General features: G+C 38.7%; 2 protein-coding genes across 2 annotated transcripts in view; one reads left to right on the top strand and one right to left on the bottom strand.

Moving 5' to 3' along the window:
- The window catches only part of LOC129279428 (uncharacterized), a 40,197-nt gene that overhangs the window by 4,425 nt on the left and 14,446 nt on the right, over window positions 1-21,326 (bottom strand). Inside the window, exons 3-6 of the mRNA XM_064110989.1 lie at window positions 7,800-8,228; window positions 7,152-7,243; window positions 5,324-5,519; window positions 445-615 (exon numbers count right to left, since the gene is read on the bottom strand). Of these exons, the coding sequence (XP_063967059.1) occupies window positions 445-615; window positions 5,324-5,519; window positions 7,152-7,243; window positions 7,800-8,228 (888 nt within the window). The remainder of the gene's footprint in view (window positions 1-444; window positions 616-5,323; window positions 5,520-7,151; window positions 7,244-7,799; window positions 8,229-21,326) is intronic.
- On the top strand, window positions 2,323-3,106 carry LOC135157069 (uncharacterized). The gene is made up of 2 exons (XM_064111552.1): window positions 2,323-2,598; window positions 2,876-3,106. The coding sequence occupies exons 1-2, from the start codon at window positions 2,323-2,325 to the stop codon at window positions 3,104-3,106; spliced, it is 507 nt and encodes a 168-aa protein (XP_063967622.1).

Here is a 21,326-nt window from a genome sequence, read left to right as displayed (position 1 = left end):
TCATCATCATCCTTTTTAAATATTATCATCTTCCTCATCACCATCACCAACACCAACACCACCATCATCATCATCATCATTGCTACTCTCATCTTCTTCATCACAATTATTACCATCCTCCTCCTCCTTTTCATCATCACCATCAGTTACTGAAAATGAAACAGGACCATGCTCTACAGGTAATAAACTTCAGGGCCCCATCTTACAAAGTATTAAGATTGATCCGATCAATCGCAACTATGGAAAGCCAGCAACGTCAACATCTAAAATACATGTTTGTTCAAAATATTTTCTAGATATGATTTATATTCATACATTCACTGTTTTCTTGACAATTCAGTATGCTTCTCTTTGTTTTCAATATTTCAAAGGAAAAAAAATATGACATTGATGGATTTCTATATACTTGAGATTGATTGGATCAATTGTAACTCTTTGGTTTACCTTTGCCTAAGTTGTCTCCTGACTTGGTCTTTTGGACAAACGGCTGGAACGAAGGATTGGTCAGATTCACAGCGAATGGGTAGAAGGAGGCATTCAGGTACTTGCACTTGTAGTAGTCACCAAAAGGAACAGAGAGAAACTCCTCCTGATCAGAACCATAGGCTACAATTACTGAAGAGTTGAAAGAGAAAAATGACTTACAAGACTTAAAGAGTGTGGTTCCATGGTGGCGGAAACGTGTGGGTGGATAACAAGATTGAAGAGGCAAGTAATTCTGTGAGAGAATTACTCACCCAACCAATCATTTATTTGCTCCAATTTTTATGGTTTCTCCCAGAGTTAATCTTTCTGAAGGTAAAACAGAGCATCTCAGGAAGCATCTAGTCAGTGAATTCAGTAAAAACTATAACAAGAATTTCATTGGCAAAGAGCAAACCAGTGTATGAACATAGTAGTGTGTGCATGCATTGCCTTAGCTCAGGATTTGCAATTCAGAAAATGTTTCATAGATTCTAGAGGCCAATATTTCGCCCAGAACCAGAAATGAAACAATGTGAGAGGGACTGGGATGAGCTGTGTCATGAATGCGAATAGGTAAAATTTTCATCAAGTATATATTTACAGTGATGAGCACAATAGAAGTACATCTTGATTTTCTTGATTTTAATGCCGTCATCTTGCCTGGAGATATTGTCGATAAGTTAAATTCAGTTCATGATTTTGACGATAAATGGCTTTCATTTGTAAGGTTTTAGCATAACAAATGGCCAAAATATACTACCATACCAAGGAGGCTCGTGCGATAACTCAAAGCGAGTCGTATACGGACTATGGCCGTCCACAGTCTATCGACGGAGTGGATACCGCAGAGCAAGACCAATTCTCAGCGGAGCATATCCCTGACCGAAATAGACTGATTTATCGGTCAAGCAAGGCACATACACATAGGCGTTGGAGGAAGAGAAAATATAAGTATAAGTGCATAAAGTGAACCAGTCCTGTACCTAACTATACAAAGGCTGTATTTAGGGTGTTCTGGATATACCCCCAGGCTTCCCAGCTTTTCAAGAAAACAAAATTCCCTGATAATTATTTAACCCCATTCCCAGTTCCGCATGTTTTCTAAGTTGTTGCAGTGAATGACATGTATTTTCAGTATAAAAACAATAATATAAAACTAATTAGTACCACCATAACCAGTCATTCAATAGATGTTGTTTTGATGTGCGACAATATATAACAGAGACAGAGGGCCATATGCATAAAAAGTAGCAATTGCTTCAAGCACAAGCAATTGCTTGTCAAGCAAAAGATCAAGCTCAAGCAATTGCTTAAATCCGTATGCATAACATTTTGCTTGTGCTCAAACCTTTTGCTTGCCTCCAGCAAGCAATTGCTTACGATCTCAACAATAGCGACGTCACGCCGGTGCGAACATCATTCATGGGAGAACAAAGGCGGGTTTCGCATACTAGTAGTGTATTCAAATGTCATGCGTGTGGGGTAGCCTTTCCTGACATGGCAGTATAACATTCCAGGATGACATATTTCAGAACAAAACACACACACGCGCACACCCAAATACACATACACACATGGCATGCATATACTAACAAGAAAAATATGTATAATACACGTGACTGTACTGAAGGGATTTTACAAGTAAGGCAGACGTGTGTCTAATTTTCCGCTAAATCTGATAGGCCTACAAGTGAGAACATGGCGTCAGATGGTGAGGAAATGAATACAACTGACCAAGATCTTAGTACCCATTTGGTAAAGATCATCAAAGAATTCCCCATATTGACGGAGAAATGTCAGCTGCTGCAAGCGAAGTAAAAGAAAACCCTAGCTCTACAGCAGGCAAAGAACACGATCATGGCCAGTATTGGCAAGAGGATGGATGAAAAACAAATCATGAAAAAAATTGCCAACATGAAGACAAGCCTCAAGAAGAAGACTGACACTAATCAAACAGGGAATCGCAAGATGACCCTATGCCCATGGGAGAAGGAGCTCTACACCATCATTAATGGGGATGAAAACCCGGTGGTAACAAAAATGCCCTGCTCCATTTCTGCTGGCGTTTCCACCAACACTGATTCTCTGTCATCGTGCTCTAGTCAAGCATCACCCAGTGCACCTTGTCCAAGGGTAGGCAAATTAACAATTTCAAATGATAAATCATATCAATAATTCATAATGAAATTCCTAAAACATTTAGCATTTTGATACTTTTGTCATTGGTGTTATGATTTTCATACTACTTAAACATCAACATACATCCAAGCTTCATGAAATTTCTTATGTGAATAATAACAAATGTAACAAAAAATTAGTTAACGTTGCCAATCGTGAATCTTTATTTGCGATTAACATGGATATGATGAAGACATACGTAATGCATCATAATGTTATTTTCTTTTCATAGAATGCGACGAATCGTCGGCGTGGGCCAGCCTCTGAAACGAACACGCCATCACCCATGCCTGTTCCTGTCAAAGGTCCCAAGAGGAAGGTGTTGTCAGGCGAAACAGAGGAAACCATCAACCTGTCAACATCGGAGCTGCAAAGGCTGGTTCTCCTCGAGCAGCTCAAGTACACCCGAATGAAAATAAGACGTCTCGAGCAGAGCCAGCAGCCCATTGAACATGCTGAATAACGAAGCCAAGACGTATGCGTAACTTGCAAGAAAGCAAAGCCGAACAAGACTATAGAAAGAGTAACTATTAGTTATTTATCGTTTAAAAGTGTTTTTCTTTAGTTCATCTGTAGTTATCAATCGTAAGCGATTTTATTATTTTACTATAAACATAGCAAATATACTCTGCGAAGACAGGTTGAAATAAAAATAAACGTTAATCTGCAAGTTGAAGAAAAAAAAATCAATTGTTTTCTTGTCTTTATTTCGCCAGTAGTTCCAGTTTATTTACGACTGTTATTCATTGGTTGCGTCTCTCGTAGATATGGTTGGCGATTTCATCACGCTTTTGTTGACCTCGCTGCCGCAGTATCCGAGGTCCTTGTTCTACAACTCCACCATGGTTGCCATTGTCGCCAGCGATTTCTTCATCCTCGTCATCGCCACGCAAGTCGTCGTCCGGGTCATGGAGGAAGCGTGACACGTTGTGAAGCACAAAACATGCTACGATGCACTTGGGGATATTCTCGAGCTTCAGGCGAACCCCATACCTGAGGATCGGGAATCGCCGTTTGAGTTGCCCAAAACCCTGCTCGATGACGACACGGTTTCTTGTGTGAGCCCTGTTAAAAGACCTCTTGACTGGCGTGTCTGGATCAGCAAAGGGCGTCATCATGTATGGTGATATCCCATATCCAGAGTCCCCCAGAAGGCAGCCGCGAACATTTCTTGAAACGACATCGCGCAGGTCCGACGTTTGAAATATCCGGGAGTCGTGAACCGATCCGGGCCAGCCAACGTCAACACTAGTGAAGATATGGTTCTCATCGCATGTTGCCTGGACGTTGAAGGAAGGGTAGTTTTTGCGGTTGATGAACTCATCTCCGAACTGGCCGCGCGGTTTGTCAATCCGCACATGGGTGCAGTCAATCGCCCCGATAGTGAAAGGAAACCCCAGTTTTTCAGCCCATCGTTCCTTTGCATGTGTCACGTCTGCGTTTGAAGTGGGAAACTTGATCCAGGTAGAGTGCTGCGCTGCGATGAGGTCAATGTTTTTAGCCACATGTCGAGAAACAGTGGTCTGGTTGATCCCCATCACTTCCCCCACTGTTGTTTGGTAACCCGGATCTGCCAAGTAGTGGAGCGTGGCCTCCATGCTCTCCACCGTTGTCAGACATCCTCCCCGTTTTTCATCATGTTCAGGTATGAACCTGTGTGCTAACCACTCAACGTTCTCTTTGTCGAAACGGAATAGTTTCCGATAGGTCTCGGGAGCAATTTCTTCTCGATTTATTCTACTCCTGTACAACTTTGGTTTTTCTCTAACAAGCATAAACATGATGCTTAACCGCGAACGTCCCGATTAAGCAAGAGCTCAAGCTGCTATGACGGAGCTTGAAAAAACGTAAGCAATTGCTTATAAGAACAAGCAAAAGGTTCGTTTTATGCATACGTTTTTATGCAATTGCTTGATCTTTAAGCAATTGCTTGCGGACATCAAGCAATTGCTTGTGCTTGCTAGCAAAAGCATTTGCTTGCAAGCAATTGCTTATGTTTATGCATACGGATTCAAGTAAAAGGCTAGCACAAGCAATTGCTACTTTTTATGCATACGGCCCACTGTCTGACTACCATGCTTTCTACTTTTGGGCTGATCGAAATTTTCTGATTTTTCCCTCATTGGAGGCATTTTTCCCTGATTTGAGGTATATTTAATCAAATTCCCTGATTTTTCCCTGACTGGAAAAAAGTAAATAAATTTCCCCTGATGGGCTGGGAACCCTGACCCCAGAAATAGCACAATGTTGATAGTGTTTCGAGTTGATAACCGTGGGGGGGACACTTCTTTAGGATGCAAATATCAACTAACATTAAATTTGACAACTTTCTTTTATTCCTCCATGGTCAACAAAGAACCAAATTTTGGACAAAGTGAACCCCCTTAAAGAGCTTCTATGGGATTGTTACCTAACAGTATCACTGGTGTGTAGATGGGGGGGGGGGGGGGGGCTGAACCCCCAAAGTTTCATTACAAGAAGAGATGATATTACACAAAAGAAAAAAGGAAAAATGGTGAAATATCATATATAGGCTATCAAATATCACAAATTAGACTTTCATTGTAAAATGGTCAATATTTTTTGCGTACATGCTTCACTCATTTGCAACTTTCAAGGAATTTTGCCCCATCCGCCATGTTGCGCCCCTCCCCCCTGAATGCTAATGATTGGTACTTACATGAAGACACATACAAATTGACTGTTATCTTATTCAGCTGGTAGGAGTCCTTGGATGTCGTGAAGTTCAAGATCAACTGCCAAAAGAAAGTGTCGTCTGACGAAAACTCAAGGACAAACCTGGAATACCCAGGTGACAGGCATGAAGACTTGGCGATGGAAGCAGTGGAAGGTATCACATATTTTATGTCTTTTTCCTGTTAAAAATATAAAATTGAGAGTTACAGATGAAATAGGTATGAGAGCATGTTATCGGAGGATTTTTTAAACCTCAAATCTCTAAATTTAGGAAATTTAAGGATCGCTGAGAATAGGTTACATTTTGGAACATCGCCCCGATTGCAGTGATTGGGTATTGGAGTAGCCTAGGCAGTGTTTGCTTCTTAATAGCAAATGCGCACAAGCTGAGATCCGAAGCCCCCGTTCAAAGTACTGAACCTGGGGCCCGTTGCATAAAAGTTACTATCATGTTAACTTTGCCATCCAATGGTAACTACCATGATAACGCTGATCAACAGCCAATGAAAATTAAGGATTTCATGCAAGTTACCATTAGATGGCAAAGTTACCATCATGGTAACTTTTATGCAACGGGGCCCAGGTCGGCAAGAAAATACTTTTTAAACAATCAATGATTTGTGAAGAGCAGTCTGTCACAATCTCCTACAAACTGCATTTAAAACAGCGCTTGACAAATGCGTACCATTTTCTGACCACAAAATAGCAATGATCAATCGGTTCCATGACATTTGCTCTGGTATCAAATGCTCCGCTCTAAATTCCACACACTAATCAAATGACCAACTTCAACCCTGGGTTCAACACTATACCCTACCCTAAACCTAACATACAACCCTATTGCACCCCTTACCCTAACCCTACATCTTAGACGAAATTAAGCCCAGAACAATTGTCGCGGGAGCAAATGTTGTGTCACCGGTCAACCATAGGCATTAATATTCAAATCTGAATGGTACGCTCTTTGAAACCCATATCAACAAGAATAACAGCACCAATGGTAGTATTAAACCTAATATTATCTAAAAACAGTTTCCCGATTCCTGTTGAGAACTTGTTCTAGGTAAAGAAGGTTGACACTTAATTTTGAAATACAAGGTTTAACACTAAGACTCAGTTTATGGGGGGGGGGGGGTGTCAATTGACCCCTTCCAAGTCCTCATAATTAACTAAATCACTCTCTAATTGTGATGTCTAAGGACTGTCAACATTTTATGACTACTCTGTGACTGCCCCAGACAGAAGGTTATCTTTTGACATGTATTTTCTTTCAAATCTTGAGCATCTTTTGTTCAGTATTAGCCACCATGCTCAGTGAAATTGCCCACTAGAGACAACCAGCTGCTTGCTCTTTCTCTGACTGAGATTCAGTGTTTGCTCTGGGTAGTTTTGAAATATTTTTGCCAGGTAAGAACCATGCATGCTCAATAATTTATGAGCTCTGAATAGATTTCCCCTGGAAAATACCGTGGGATAATATATTTTGTCACATGAGCACCAACTGACCAATAATGTACTTTGCATGCTCATGAATATTCAGAAAAGGGATACAATCATGAATATAATGTCAAAGTTTAGAGGATGAATAAAGCATTTGAAATATATATTACTATATGTTAGTAATGCTACTATTGGATATATTTAGGAAAATTGAAGATTTTGTAAAGAATCCTTGCTTATTTCACCCCCCCAAAAAATAGGAAGATAGAATTGCTGTTTGAGACATACAGGCATTTGAAAATCAAGCAATGTACTTGGCAGAATTTGGGAACAAGCAATACCCCATGGCATCAACAGAGTTTTACACTTACATAAATAATTGTTCCATCAAAGTCCATCAGCATACATAGTTTACCGTTTTTATCTGTTACTTTCCATCGAGATTCAGGTGTAGACGTTGTCACTGGTAGGAAGATTGTCAAATGATTTTTTTCAAAATGAATGGACAAAATTTATGAAATACTTTACAAATAATATCATTAGGGGTACAGTAACTCACTGAAAGTGAAGTGCAAATCAGTTTTATAGATTGACAATTCACCAAACATGCAAAAAGTAAAAATTTCATCAAAATTGGAAGAAAACAGTCAAGTCATTGGATTTTGAAGTTTTGCATTAATTATGTTTTAATAAAAGCTAAAAATATAGAATATTGTAAAAGATTAATGAAAAAAATACATGACACAATTAAAAATGTTGAAAATTAATTTTAGGCACTTTCTAGAATGCCAAGGCACTAATTATTATTTCAGGAACACAGAAAAATATATAAACAGAACAGAGTTCTACACTGTATAAATTTGTAGAAATTAGTTTTAAAAAACCCACTAATCCCTTCATTTTTCTTTACAAAATGATATACATGGATGAAACTACATTTTTGTGCAGTTACATGTTGTACAGAAATATAGGAAAAACAAAAGAAAAAACAATGTTCAACACTGAAAGACTGTTCTTACGTGGTTGTTCTGTAGTGGTAGCTGTGGTGGACATGTTGCTAGGAGTGGTAGTCATGTTGATGGTCGTCATGTTGCTGGGAGTTGTCGTCGTGTTCATAGTTGTCATGTTGCTGGAAGATGTCGTCATGTTCATAGTTGTCATGTTGCTGGGAGATGTCGTCATGTTCATAGTTGTCATGTTGCTGGTTGTAGTCATACTAGATGTAGTTGTAGGAGCTGCAGTTGTTGTAGCACTGGTTGTTGTAGGAGCAGTGGTTGTTGTGTTGCCCGTAGTTAGAGCTTGGGTTGTTGTATGAGCAGCGGTTGTTGTTGAGGCTTTGATTGTGGTTGAGGCCTTAGTTGTGTGAGCAGCCAGAGTCCTGGTTGAGGACTTCGTTGATCCAGAGGCCTTAGCTGTAGATGTGGCTAAGATACTTGCTACAGCCAGCACTAAAAGATTGAGGAAGAAACAAACACAACAAATGTACAATCTTAAATGAAGCCAGCTCACTCAGACACTGTATTTCTCTCCTAGAAAGATAAGGACAAGATAGACCAGGGTCCCGTCTTAGAAAGAGTAAGTTAACATTCGATCTAATCAATCGTAACTCTATGGAAATCCATCAGTGTCATAATTTTTTCTACAGGAAATTCGCACAATGTACTTGGTACACAAAGAGAAGCACAGTGAATTTGCAAGAAAACATGGAATACATGAATATACTTTAGAAAATATTTTGAACAAACATGCATAATAGATGTTGATGTTGCTGGCCGTCCATAGTTGCGATTGATCAGATCAAACGCAACTCTTACTAAGACGGGCCCCAGATAAATTAACAATCAAATCAACTCAACTTGCACAGAAAAAAAATTAACATTCAGATTATCACACAAAATCTTGTTTTCAATTTGAAAAACATACTTTGATTGGGTTACATACACAGACCTGCCAATCTCTGGGAATGAAAAACTGTATTCTGTGATGAAAAAACTGTATTTTTCCCCAAAAAGTGTATTTCATAATAAAATGCTTGGCGCACTCGCTCATCGCGGCGCTCAAGCTGCGTGCAAGCTCTGCTCTTGCAGATGAAAAAAACATTAAAACATGTGTATATCTTCACCCTGATTTGAACAAAATGATTGAAAAAAAAAAAAAGTTACCTGAAATTACATTGATCTAATAACCATATTTGTGCACGTTTTATGAAATAGAGAGATATAGAGATTATTTTTCTCAATAAATTACGATTTAGTTTAAAAAAAAAATTTAAAAAAAATGTTTTTTTTTTTTTTTACAAAAAACGTATTTTTCAAAGAAAAAACGTACTGCCGTATTTTGGTTGCAAAAACGTACTAAATACATCTAAAACGTACTGGTTGGCAGGTCTGCATATAGTTAGCATTCCTACTTTTATAGTGTTATGTGGAATTGTGGTCTGGTGGTTCAGCAAGAAATTAAGCTACAATGTGCGCACTCGACCCAGGTGAGGAGAATGGGTATCTGGTAGGATTTTTTCCTTGAAGCTTTCTTGCCGATATGGCGGCTCAGCTTCGGCCAGGGTAAAAATATGATACCATGTATCAAAGCGCCGTTGAGTATAGTAACTGTGCTAAATAAATGGATGTATCATCATTATTTTTAACCCTGAACAGATAGGCTTGAATGTGATTAAACAATGGCTTACAGCTTCCTTGAAGCTTTCTTGCCGATATGGCGGCTCAGCTTCGGCCAGGGTAAAAATATGATACCATGTATCAAAGCGCCGTTGAGTATAGTAACTGTGCTAAATAAATGGATGTATCATCATTATTTTTAACCCTGAACAGATAGGCTTGAATGTGATTAAACAATGGCTTACAGTGACAAATATTCTGAATTATCATCTATATAGAGCATTTTAACGATACATTAGAAACACGTATTTTGGTCTGCATCAATTGCCCGTGCAGTATCAGAGAGTATCCCTAAAAAGGACCAAAATCCGACGAATATCCCATAGGCTCCTGTACAAAATTTGCCGTCGAGTATGAGACCATATTCAAGTCTAGCGCGAATGCGTGAAATATACAATGCGTACAACAATGAAAGCAATGCGATGCGCAGCTTAGATCACAATTATGCTCAATGACGTCATAATGAACAACATGAAAGTCGCATGTCAATGACCTACATTGATCCTATGAAGTGATGATGCCATAAGTAATATGACTTGTTCAATTAAATTTCTCCCCCTTTTTCTTGGGGGGGGGGGGGTGGGATAAATGATAATGATTATATTGGATGGCTTTTTTTCATGAAATACCAGAAATATTCCACTCGTTAGGGCCAATATTCCAATCATCTGCAATTCGTGGAATATTTGCCCAAACCCTTGGAATATTTCTGGTATTCCATTCTGAGCCATCCAATATAGTATAAATATTCCTACTTTAAATCCTTTTGCATTTAATGCATTCCTAATAAAAACTCATATTACCTGAATCTAACAGAAGACTGAAGAACCTCTAAGAAATAATATGATCTTACATTGTTCATCAGGGGTTTTGGTGTTTATTTGTTCTCTACAATGATAGCATAATCTCTCTGCTCTAAGGAAAAAAGGAATGATACTATCACTATATTGCTACATTGCACTTAATGTATTCTTATCTTTCTCAGTGCATGAAATAAATCTTGTCATCATTCAACAAACTTCACATTAGATACATGTTCAGCAATTGCTCAGTAGAATAAACACATTTTCTTCATTTTGCCAACTGTTTTCTCTCTGAGTTCCTTTATCTGGTAGCTTTGAATGTATTTCTTTATTTTATTAACAAGGAATGAGACTTTTGCTATTGAGTGCTTCCTATTAAATCTTCCTCCTGTATGATCATGTAGTCAAGTCTGACATCTCTGAGAGCCGAGAGGAAATGTTTGGCTTTGGGAAAGTAGCTTCCCTCTCAGAGAGCCAGACGGGACTCATCTTTGTCTCTGTTTTTTCTTCTTTCTCCAAGGGAAATTCAATGAAAATACATTTACAAAATATTCAACATTCCTTATCAATATATTATCAATCATTTAATTATTTTTTCATTCTTGATTGTGCTGTCATTTTATCAAAATTTATCCAATTCAATACAGCCCAATTGGCTGCAATATGTGGATATTTTTAATGAAACCATGAATATACATATTTTTCATTAATTCATTTTCCTCCAGTCGAAAAATATATGGGGCTATATTTCCTACGTGACTTGTGGTCATGCCAAAGGACAATTTGTTTTGAACCCAGGAGCAATATATTGGAGCTCTTTTACAATTTCCAAGGGTAATTTTTGATAGCTTGGGGTGAATTGCCCTTTAGCTTGGCTCTGTAATCTACTTTTTTTTATTGTCTTTATAATCAGTACAGCACGTCTCGTATCTCTATCAACTTATTTACTTTGGTAACATTTTTTTTACATGTATGTTTAACAGGCTTTTTCATTTGTACCAACAGATTTTGCTCTGATGCACATTTTTTTAATTTTTTTTATTTCTGTTCATTCTTTGAGGGATTTCATCAGGAAGGGAGCCCCACCCCCTCCCTGTATCCCCTAGAAAATGGTATTTGAAACATTCATTTGGCTATTTCACTACTTACAGTCACAGTCATGGTTGGTTAATACCCCCCTCCGACCCCCAGCCTAATATACCCTACTGATTGGCCTCAGCACCCCTCTTATTGGCTTCAGGTATTACCCTGTTTACATGTAGTTTTTCCCATTCATGCTCTAAAATATGTAACTCTACCATAGTCTATAGATATAAAATTGCCTTTTCCCTATAAATGATGTAAAAATTTAAGGCCTGCAATAAAATTGATTTAAAAATAACTTCAGAAGCTTCATTTTAACAACAGTTGTGTGTGTGCTTGTATATTATCAACAGATGACACATTATTCAGATTAGTAAAACCATGGTACATCTACATGTACACTATGTTGGATTGATGGAAATATAATTTCAAAGTTCAGACTTTTTCAAATATACTTTAGAGAGAAAATGTTGTTTTGGAAAATGGCAAGAAGAAAAAATAAAGAAAATGCCCCCATCTTGCTATTTTTCTGCAAAAAAGTCTGGAAGAGAAACTAATGGTTTTTATTACTCAACATAAATATTCTTTTAGAATGCAAATGCGGTTAAAATAAACACAAACCAACCAACCTTACTACAAGCTCATGTGTATGAGTATTATAAAAGATTTATGATCAGATAATACTTTATTTCTTTCTAGTGGGAGGGGAAAAGGAGGAGGGGGTAGGGGATGGAGCTGCTTTAAGATTATATTCCCGTCTGTTCATCAATTCATTTCCACAACTTCCTTTTTTTATCAAACAAATGTTCATCAGCAATTGATATTTTAAACATGTATCATCTCAAATCTAAGTCATTCAAAAACAATCAGCTATTATTCATTAAATTGTATAATATTTAATTGATTCATTTTAATTCATTTATATATTTTGATTATTTTCAATTTATTCATTCATTAATTAATTTGTCAAAATCTATATCATTTCATTATTTGCTTTTAATTTTATTTTTACCTTATTTTGTATTTATCTTTTTTTTTTTTGTGGGGGGGGGGGGTATCTTAATGCACCATGCAAACAAACACTGCTCATTGATTGCAAATTGATAAAGTATACAGAGGCTTAGTAGTAATAAAATGAAATGAGGTTAAAGTCTTGTTTACATATTAAACAATATCAAATTTACATTTCACATGAGTTACAAATGGTGCAACAACATTTCTATATACAAAAAATCTTTGAACTTTTTCACAATCAGGTCAGCAGTATGCTTCTTGTGACTACTGGGTAATTTATTCAGCCTTACATGCGCTCTGTATTCTATAACAATTCAACAGCAGGCATATGAAGTATACTAAACATGTAAATTGAAAATGGTAATTGGTAATATACATCTAGTTGAATTGATTTCCACGTTGAATGTAAACCTGACCTGGGGCACTGGAAGGGGGGGGGGGGGATGGAAGAAGAATAGAAACAAGGTAAAAGTGATTTTGTGTCTCGCCCACTTATGAAGATAACCAGAAATATCATGATTTGCGAGGGCACGCAACAGAATTGTATCGAAACTTCATTGTGAAATGACTGGGATGGAATAACACTTGTCATAAGAGCCTTGCACGTAAACTTTAAAGTTGACCTGAAAATGACCTTTGACCTTACCATGTGACCTCCGACTGCAGCATAACATGCAGGTCGCCTAAGTACATCTACCATCTAAGTTTGGTTGAAAAGTGACTGACGGTTGCGGAGTTAGGTGTCATAAGAGAGTCTTGCATGTAAACTTTAACGTTGACCTGAAAATTACCTTTGACCTTACCATGTGACCTCCGACTGCAGCATAACATGCAGGTCCCCCCAAGTCGATCTACCATCCAAGTTTGGATGAAAAGTGACTGACGGTTGCAGAGTTCGGTGTCATAAGAGAGTCTTGCATGTAAACTTTAACATTGACCTGAAAATGACCTTTAACCTTATCATGTGACCTCCGACTGCAGCATAACATGCAGGTCCCCCAAGTCCATCTACCATCCAAGTTTGGTTGAAAAGCAACTTACAGTTGTGGAGTTACATGTATGTGTCATTAGGTTTGTGACGGACGGACGACGGATGACATTTGGATCCCTAAGTCTCGCCTTCACCTCTGGTGGGCGAGACAAAAAGAAAAGAATCTACATGTACACCATGTGCCTGTAGAGCTCAGTAATAAATAGGTTTTAATGTACATGTACACAATAATTAGCTGCTCTTTATAATTATTTTGTGTGTATTATTGAAAGATTAAATGCGTAAAGACAAAATAATCGAGTTTCCTTGATAGAAACTAAGTGCATTTTTCCTTGCATTTGTCATTCTTTGTCACTGTACATTAGACACAGAGAATGCAAGGAGGAATCTATGAGGTTTAATCACAAAATATATGGCAAAATCATGAGCGGTGCTAGATTTAATCACAAAATATATGGCAAAATCATGAGCGGTGCTAGATTTAAAAAATGTGTGCTTTTGCCGATAAATATCACGAATCTCACCTCGATGCTAGAAATATCCCGCACGCTAGACCAGTTGAAGCGGGCTTTAGCATCGAGGTGAGACTCATGTCATGCTGCAAAAAGGATTATCTTGGCGGCAAATAAAAATGTGATAAGCAGATTCCTCATGAAAAATTACCCCTTTTCACCGTCTACTTTAAAAATCCACCTTCTACTTTTGTTTTGATAAGGAGTTTTGTTGTCCTCCACACACAAAACAAATGGGCTTCTAACCTCAGTGCGACAAAATTTTGGATTGAAAAAATTAAGCTTTGTTGGTGTTGTTTCTTTATTCTTTTGCAAAGCAAGTCTCCAATATGGGAGACAATCTCCCATATTGGCCGTGCGCTCTACTGAAAAAACACCCCATTAAACACATTTTTGGGGTCATGCATGTGTACATGTACAGCAATATATTTGACTGCCCCCCCCCCCCCCCCCCCCCGGAGTGCAATGGCATCCCATCCCTGGCTCCATGGAGATGAAGCACGTCAGTGCCAGTCAGTGGAATAAGATTAACAGGGTTGAAAATACACGGGAGCGACGAGCGATTCCGCCCTCATGTGCTTTAGAATTGCTCTTGCAACTGCCTAAAACTGCCAAGTACCGAGCGACTCCCAACATGAAAATCGCTCCCGTCCGTGCCCGTAGAGCAGGGGTTCTCAAACTACGGCCCGCGGGCCGGATCCGGCCCGCAGAGCTTCTCTATCCGGCCCGCGAGACTCTGCTGGGGTTTTTTTTTATCACTAAAGTCACAATATGAAACAAAGCTCAATATGATTACATTGTGTATCCATGTAGACCTAACCGTAATAAAAGTAATGGCAGTCAAATTAATTTGACATTTAAACAAAGTTTAGTGGAGTCTTTTCTGTCTGTTCGATCTACTTATTAGATGACCAGCGCTGTTCTCACCATGTTTGGATCTACATACAGGTGTGAAAGTGCATTTTCCACAATGAACATTTTAAAGAACTAACTCATACCGAAGTACCTTGACAGGGGCCGCGGAACGGTTTTCAAAGTGGGGGGGGGGGCGCTGGCCATGCAAAAAATCACAATCGTATGGTCATTTTTACGTTTATATAAATGGTTTTGGAAAAAAGTGGGGGGCTGAAGCCCCCCCCCCCCCCCCGCTTCCGCGGCCCCTGCTTGACCAGTGAACATTTGCACCAGTGCCTTCGTCTGGTAATTACACCTTTTGTGCCAAGGTTCAAGCAACTTGTTGCTGACAGACTGTCACTTTTCCCATATTGAAAGTGATCAAAAGACTGACATCCTTGTTAGAGTCTACAACAGACATACTCTATTATTCATTATACTTTGACTGCAAAAATATTGATACTTCAAGACATAATCTGTCTCCCCAATACCAGTTATGTATACTAGGTAAAATCTAGATTCCTTCTAACAAAGTGCTGCAATTTTGTTATCATTAATATTGACTCTCGCTGTATTTTGAAATCTTTTTTAATTTTGCCTGCGTTCTGTATGAAACTGTTATAAATTTGTTGGAATAAAAGCTCCCAAAATAAGGGCCAGATTATAGAGCATCTAGGACCCCGACCGCAAGGGTCTTTGCGCTTCGCGCACATTTTTGTCTAAGTATCCACTTCACCCTGGCCCTTTCAGGTTTACTTGGAGTCTCATCTGGCCCTTCAAAGAAAAAGTTTGAGAACCCCTGCCGTAGAGTCTCTCAATTACGACTGCATATATTAGTGCTCAAGACAGCCAGACCAGCGCAGCTGCAGTTTTTACTTTCATGCATAATCGCATTCTGATGTGTGACTGAGTGGATTTTTTAAAACCACGGGCACGGCGCTTCAGAAAAATGCGTATAGAGTTTCAAGCTCTCGATATCCCTTGTACTATATTTCAAAATGCTGCGCGGCACCAGGTCTCGCCGTAACTTTGATAGCAAAAAATTTCCTTTTCTATTGGATTAATTTTATAAGATACCATCCTAAATTTGCAAGAAAATAAGATCGTGAACTCTGAAGAAAATCACAGTTTTTTTATTTTAGAGTAATTTTCGGAGAGTCCACTTCTCAAATCTGAACTAAGCCACTTGGTGCTCTGGAAATTTGGCACAGATCCCGCAATTTTCAGACCGAAATTAGGATTTTCTGCTGGGAAATTTGGTAACAGTCAGTGCACGAGTGTATACATGTATTGGCGCTAATGCAGTTTCATACCCGCCTGTGTTGCGGTGATGATTGACTGTGAGCTCACTGAGCTGTGTGTTGCAGTGATGATTGACTGAGAGCTTTGCTATGTTCAGTGGCTGAGCTGCACTAGCGTAGGCAGCTCCTAGCTTGAGAAATAATTGATATGGTGACGGTATTTTAGCTGTCAGGTTGTGATGCATTGATTGCATTCAATATTTCATAAAACAATTTTCAAGTGAGTCTTAGTCAAAAAGTATTTATGAATAGGATTCCTCTGAATACAAATTCTGTTCAAATTCAAATTCACTCGACCAAAAAAGTGGTAGGGGTGTGCCGCGGGCGAGGCAAAAAACGGGGGCATTGGAGCGGGCTTATTGTAAAAAGGAGGGTCCTCGGAACGGGCTTCGGAACTACAAATGTTTGTGAAAACGGGGGTCCTCGGAACGGATCTCCGTATCTCTGTGAGTGCATATGCATCCCTATGGAACGGGCAATCGTGCATGATGATGACGCAGCTAGCGCGGCCTCCGCCGGCTGCGCTCGCGCTTAGGCGATAGTCGAAAAGCGCTCTACGGCCGCTTTTCACCAAAATTGCAGCTCCTTGTAGCAGATCAATGCGACCGGAACGGCGTAACAAAAAATATGCGAAGCTTTGGAACGGATTTCTTTCTTCTTTTTTCTCGATAAGAAGGAAATGCTTTGCCTTGGAGCGGCTTTCTTTGTTCTTTTTCTCAAAAAGACAAAAATGCTATGCCTTGGAACAGAAATTTGAGTGTAAAAATGGGGGTCCCCTCCGCGTCACATACCCACTATGCATTATATACTGAGTGCCCCCCCCCCCCCCCCCCCGGGCACACAACCTGTCCGGACACACAACTGAACTGGGTATATGATGAGTCACAGACCTGTGACTAACTTATTTACTAATTTAGTATATCAAGAGTTATATATATATGGATTTGGAATTATGTAGTCAATTCTACGCCCATAATTACCCCCATTTAGTATGGTGAAGTAAACTATAACTGTTAGCACTGAATATAATTTTGGCGCACTTCGAACTCGTTCTGGCCCACTGTGCCCCGCCGCGCGGTGCCCAGCCCCAGGCGGGACGGCAGGCCCAGTGATGAAAAGCGGGGACCGCGCCGTCTGCGGCTTGTGCCTTCTGTGGTATTTTTAGGGGTAATAAGTATATATCACCTGTGAGGGAAAGGGTGGAAAGTGGGGTTAACAGAAGGAAGGTTCACAGCTATACTCACCAGACAAAAGTTGGTGCAAGGCACGGTGAAAATAAATATAACCAAAAAGCAGGCCCAAAGTAACTTGTAGATATTACTGGTGTGAAGTATTCTTGCTGTAGATGGCTATTGGTGTGATGTATAGTTGCCGCAGCTAGTTGGAACTCGAAGGGCGAAAGGGCGAAGCAAAGGTAGATTTGTGTAGAAGGCTCTAACACAGACGTCCTCGTCTCGCACCGGTCGACTCTCAAGTGATCATTAGATCCCTTGGCTGGCCTGACTATGCAGCTATGCTGAGACCTGAGTTGTGCACCCAAGCATGGATGAATGCACAGGGCTTTGGGGTTTGGGTCTATTGTTGTGTGCACACAGCCTCTAGCCCATAGAACATGTATATTCTATGCTCCAACCAAGGAGGTAGTTGCTCCAACCCATCCCACAGTAGTACATGTATGTAGGGAGCAGTCGCGCGTGCCCCAGACTGTGGTACATTTTACCACACTCCCCCCGACTTTAGAACATCGTTACTTCCCTTATTTTTGGACTGTCGCCGTCCGGCCATATGTCATATGTACACATGTGGATCTAAACAATCCTCAGTGAAAGGAGGGAACGATAAATGTTAATCCACTGCCGCTCTCAGAGGTTTGTAAGAAACTGTCTGGAGTCGAAAGGGTCAGTGGATGAACATGCCATTTAGTCGGTATATTTATATGCCCAAATTTATTTTAAATAAAACTATCCAACTTCTCAGGTAAAAGGTCAAGGGGAGACTTATCAATGTGACTTTTGGATACAAGTATTTTAATCAAACAAGCGTACGCTGCCACATGATAAACTTGATGCTAATACCGAGACTACAAGGGAATTTCTAAAGTTTTGCAAAAATATATTAATATCAAAATGGACTGCCAGAAGAGCGGAGGTCAAGCCTGACGCCCGCAAGGGAAAAGAGAATACATGAATGCATATATTCATTTAAATGCTTGGGAAGACTTACTTCCTGCTTCCATGCAAATGCGTCATGTACAGATGTATCTTGCTGCCAAAGTAATAGGTCAGAACTCAGAACCCGACCGGTTTTTAAAAAACCACAATGTAGAACGAGATTTGAAGGGGGAACAAGTCACAGCTGTGTCTCGACTCTAGTTCTATACTAGATTGTCTGCAATTGATTAAACTGCTAGACTTGACTTCGCTGCAAGTTCTAGACCATTAGTTTCTCTGCAAGTTCTAGACTTGACTTTCGCTGCAAGTTCTAGACCACGAGTTTCTCTGCAAGTTCTAGACTTGACTTTCCCTGCAAGTTCTAGACCACGAGTTCCTCTGCAAGTTCTAGACCTGACTTTCCCTGCAAGTTCTAGACCACGAGTTTCTCTGCAAGTTCTAGACCTGACTTTCCCTGCAAAATGGTTGACCCAAAGGTCTTACAAAATTTCTATAAAATTTGTTTTACACTAAGCCCCTTCCATAAAGATAAATTCTTAGACTTGAAAGGATTTGGGGCTTGATTATTATTACTGAATAAACACAAATCCCAATTTCTGAGGCTAGTCCTCGGACAGATTTGGGTCGACAGTCCACGGTTTTACACGATGGATCTAAGCCCTCATTGCCAAGAGACGAACAATCAGATTCAGGAGAATCTGTTAATATTTGTCATCTATCCAGTAAAAAGAGGACCTTATTGAACCCTATCAATTTGCTTAGTTTTAACGATTTTTATATCTTCCTTGCAGAAATCCATAAGTTAACATATTCCCAAGGAGGTTATAACCTGAATAAAGAAAAAGACATTCTGGTTGTTGTGAAGTTTAAAAATAAATAACCCTGCAAAATGATGAAGTCTGAAGTCATAAAATTCAAGACCTCACACACATCTAACCTACATTAAATAATCCCAGTAATATTGCGCCCAAATGTTAAGTAGCATAATATTTTTCACCTGATTTGTAAATTACTCAAACATTTTGGAAGCAATGGACTGGAAACTCATTTGCTCGAGGTATAAGTTCTATTCATTAACTAATTTAATAAAAGACCACAAATTAAACCCCCATCTATCAAAAAGATATATAGATTATTGACAAGGGTTTACACTTATGTAATTCTTGTCTCCAATTACACAAAAATGTTAAAACAGTGTCAGCTTTTCAAGTTAATTAATGATTTATAGCATATTGATAAAAAATGTGTCCCATCATAAAGTGACTTATGTCAATGTTAAAGAAGAATTGTATTCAATGATGTCAATGACATTCTGAGTGATAGTAAAAATGTCAGATTTTAGAAAATGAATGTCAATTTTGCAGCTACTCTAACAAAGACATTGTTAGTTCGTCAGCACAAAAATATTCTGAGGTAACTACATGTATTTTGACCATGGACAAGCACATGGAAAATAACAAGTACTCCCAAAATAAATATGTGCTGAATAAACCAACTGAATTGGAACTCCCTGGTAACACCCCTGATTAACAATTAAAATTAATTCGGATAGACTTGGCTTCCTATGAACTATTGTATCTACTGTAGCCCTGGAAGATTATTTTAAGAAAAAGAATGCAAATTACATAACTCATTGCCCTGGAAGCGGAATTGCTCCAAAGGTGAGCCATTTACAGTGTTTTCACCTTTAGTCTGAAAAGTTGGGGTCACCCTTAAACAATTATATTGCCCTACATTTCTATAGACAATAGCAATTCCAACCTATTTAATATGTTCTGCAATTAAATGGAAGAAATACCAGGGTTGAAGACAATAAATTTGGATGTTTCTCAAGTCTGCTCTCAAATATTCAGAGGGTCTGCTTAAGAAACAAAAGAAATACATTTGTATTATTTGATGAAAATTGATCAATAGCTTATTTTGGGATGATTTCTGCAGATCTTCCAATTGAATGAAGTACCTGTAGATCAATGGAATAACTTTCTACAGAAAGCACTGAATGAAATTATCTAGCATCTGCTTAATTAAAAGGGGAGTAGTTTTGTATAAAAGCTTTGAACACAATTACCTGAGGAATCTGCTTACAAACATTATCAATGGAAATAACTTTGAATCATTTTGAATTCAAAAGCCTTTTACCCCTTTTGATAAAACCTAAAGGGTGTGCTGTATGTTATATGCGCATGTTAAGCTTGGATGGAAGAAACTTAACTTTAAAAGCATTCCTCAATATAATCATTTAAACTTTAAAGGGATAAAGTAACAATGTTCACAGACAGGTTTACTTTAAATTAATAAAATCACTAAATAATATTTAATGAAATTTTCATTATTCCCTACCCCCTCCTTTTTATTTTTTAGGATTCAGGGGTAATATTCCCAGAAAAATATGCTGTGAATAATAAAATATCAGAGCAATGGTTTTCACTCACTTGTTTTAGTGCACCATAAAAAGATTGAATGGTCATTCTAGATGCAAAAAATGAAAATAAAACACTTCAGGATATTTTCCTTTGAAATCTTTTTCTAAAGTTAAAATCAAATCATGATTAGGGTTAGAGTAATTGAGCAAAAGAAATACTTTTCTCTGCTTTTCAGCTCTTGATTCCTAATCACAACTGGAAGTCATTCTTCAGGTTTGGATATTTAGAACACCATGCTTTTAAATTTAAATCAATTTTGGTACAAAATATGAATACCAAGCAATGGTGTATATTCCCAAGTCAAAAATTGATCAAAATCAAAGAATACAAGACAAGTTGTCTCTGAGTAATAAATACACAATGTTACGAGAATTCTCTTCAGTGAATACCTTATCAACTTTGAGCAAATTAATAACAAAGTATTTTCAAATTATACTTTTATAGTAAAGAAAAATCATCAATGCCAAAATACATTTTCTTGAAAGTATGTGGGCAAAATAAATCTACGCAATTCCACGGTGGTACCAAGGTGGTACCGTACAACCTAAAGGGATAGCAACGGTGATCTCGCGCAAACCTATGATGCATTTGCAGGTCATTGCAACAGACACCTGGACGCTGAGTAACTGCAGCACCATTGGCATGGATTGTACGGTTCTGCATGTTAGGATTCAATCCT

Source organism: Lytechinus pictus, chromosome 16 (assembly GCF_037042905.1).
Source record: "Lytechinus pictus isolate F3 Inbred chromosome 16, Lp3.0, whole genome shotgun sequence".
Classification (NCBI taxonomy): Eukaryota; Metazoa; Echinodermata; class Echinoidea; order Temnopleuroida; family Toxopneustidae; genus Lytechinus; species Lytechinus pictus.
Note: the sequence above shows the minus strand (reverse complement) of the source record. Positions and strands in the feature narration are given on the sequence as shown.

Bases quoted from the DNA above. Each gene is read 5' to 3' on its own strand.
- LOC135157069 (XM_064111552.1), top strand. From the start codon at position 2,323: ATGGCCAGTATTGGCAAGAGGATGGATGAAAAACAAATCATGAAAAAA. The intron at 2,599-2,875 runs GTAGGCAAATTA...TTCTTTTCATAG, and splicing joins CCAGTGCACCTTGTCCAAGG to AATGCGACGAATCGTCGGCG.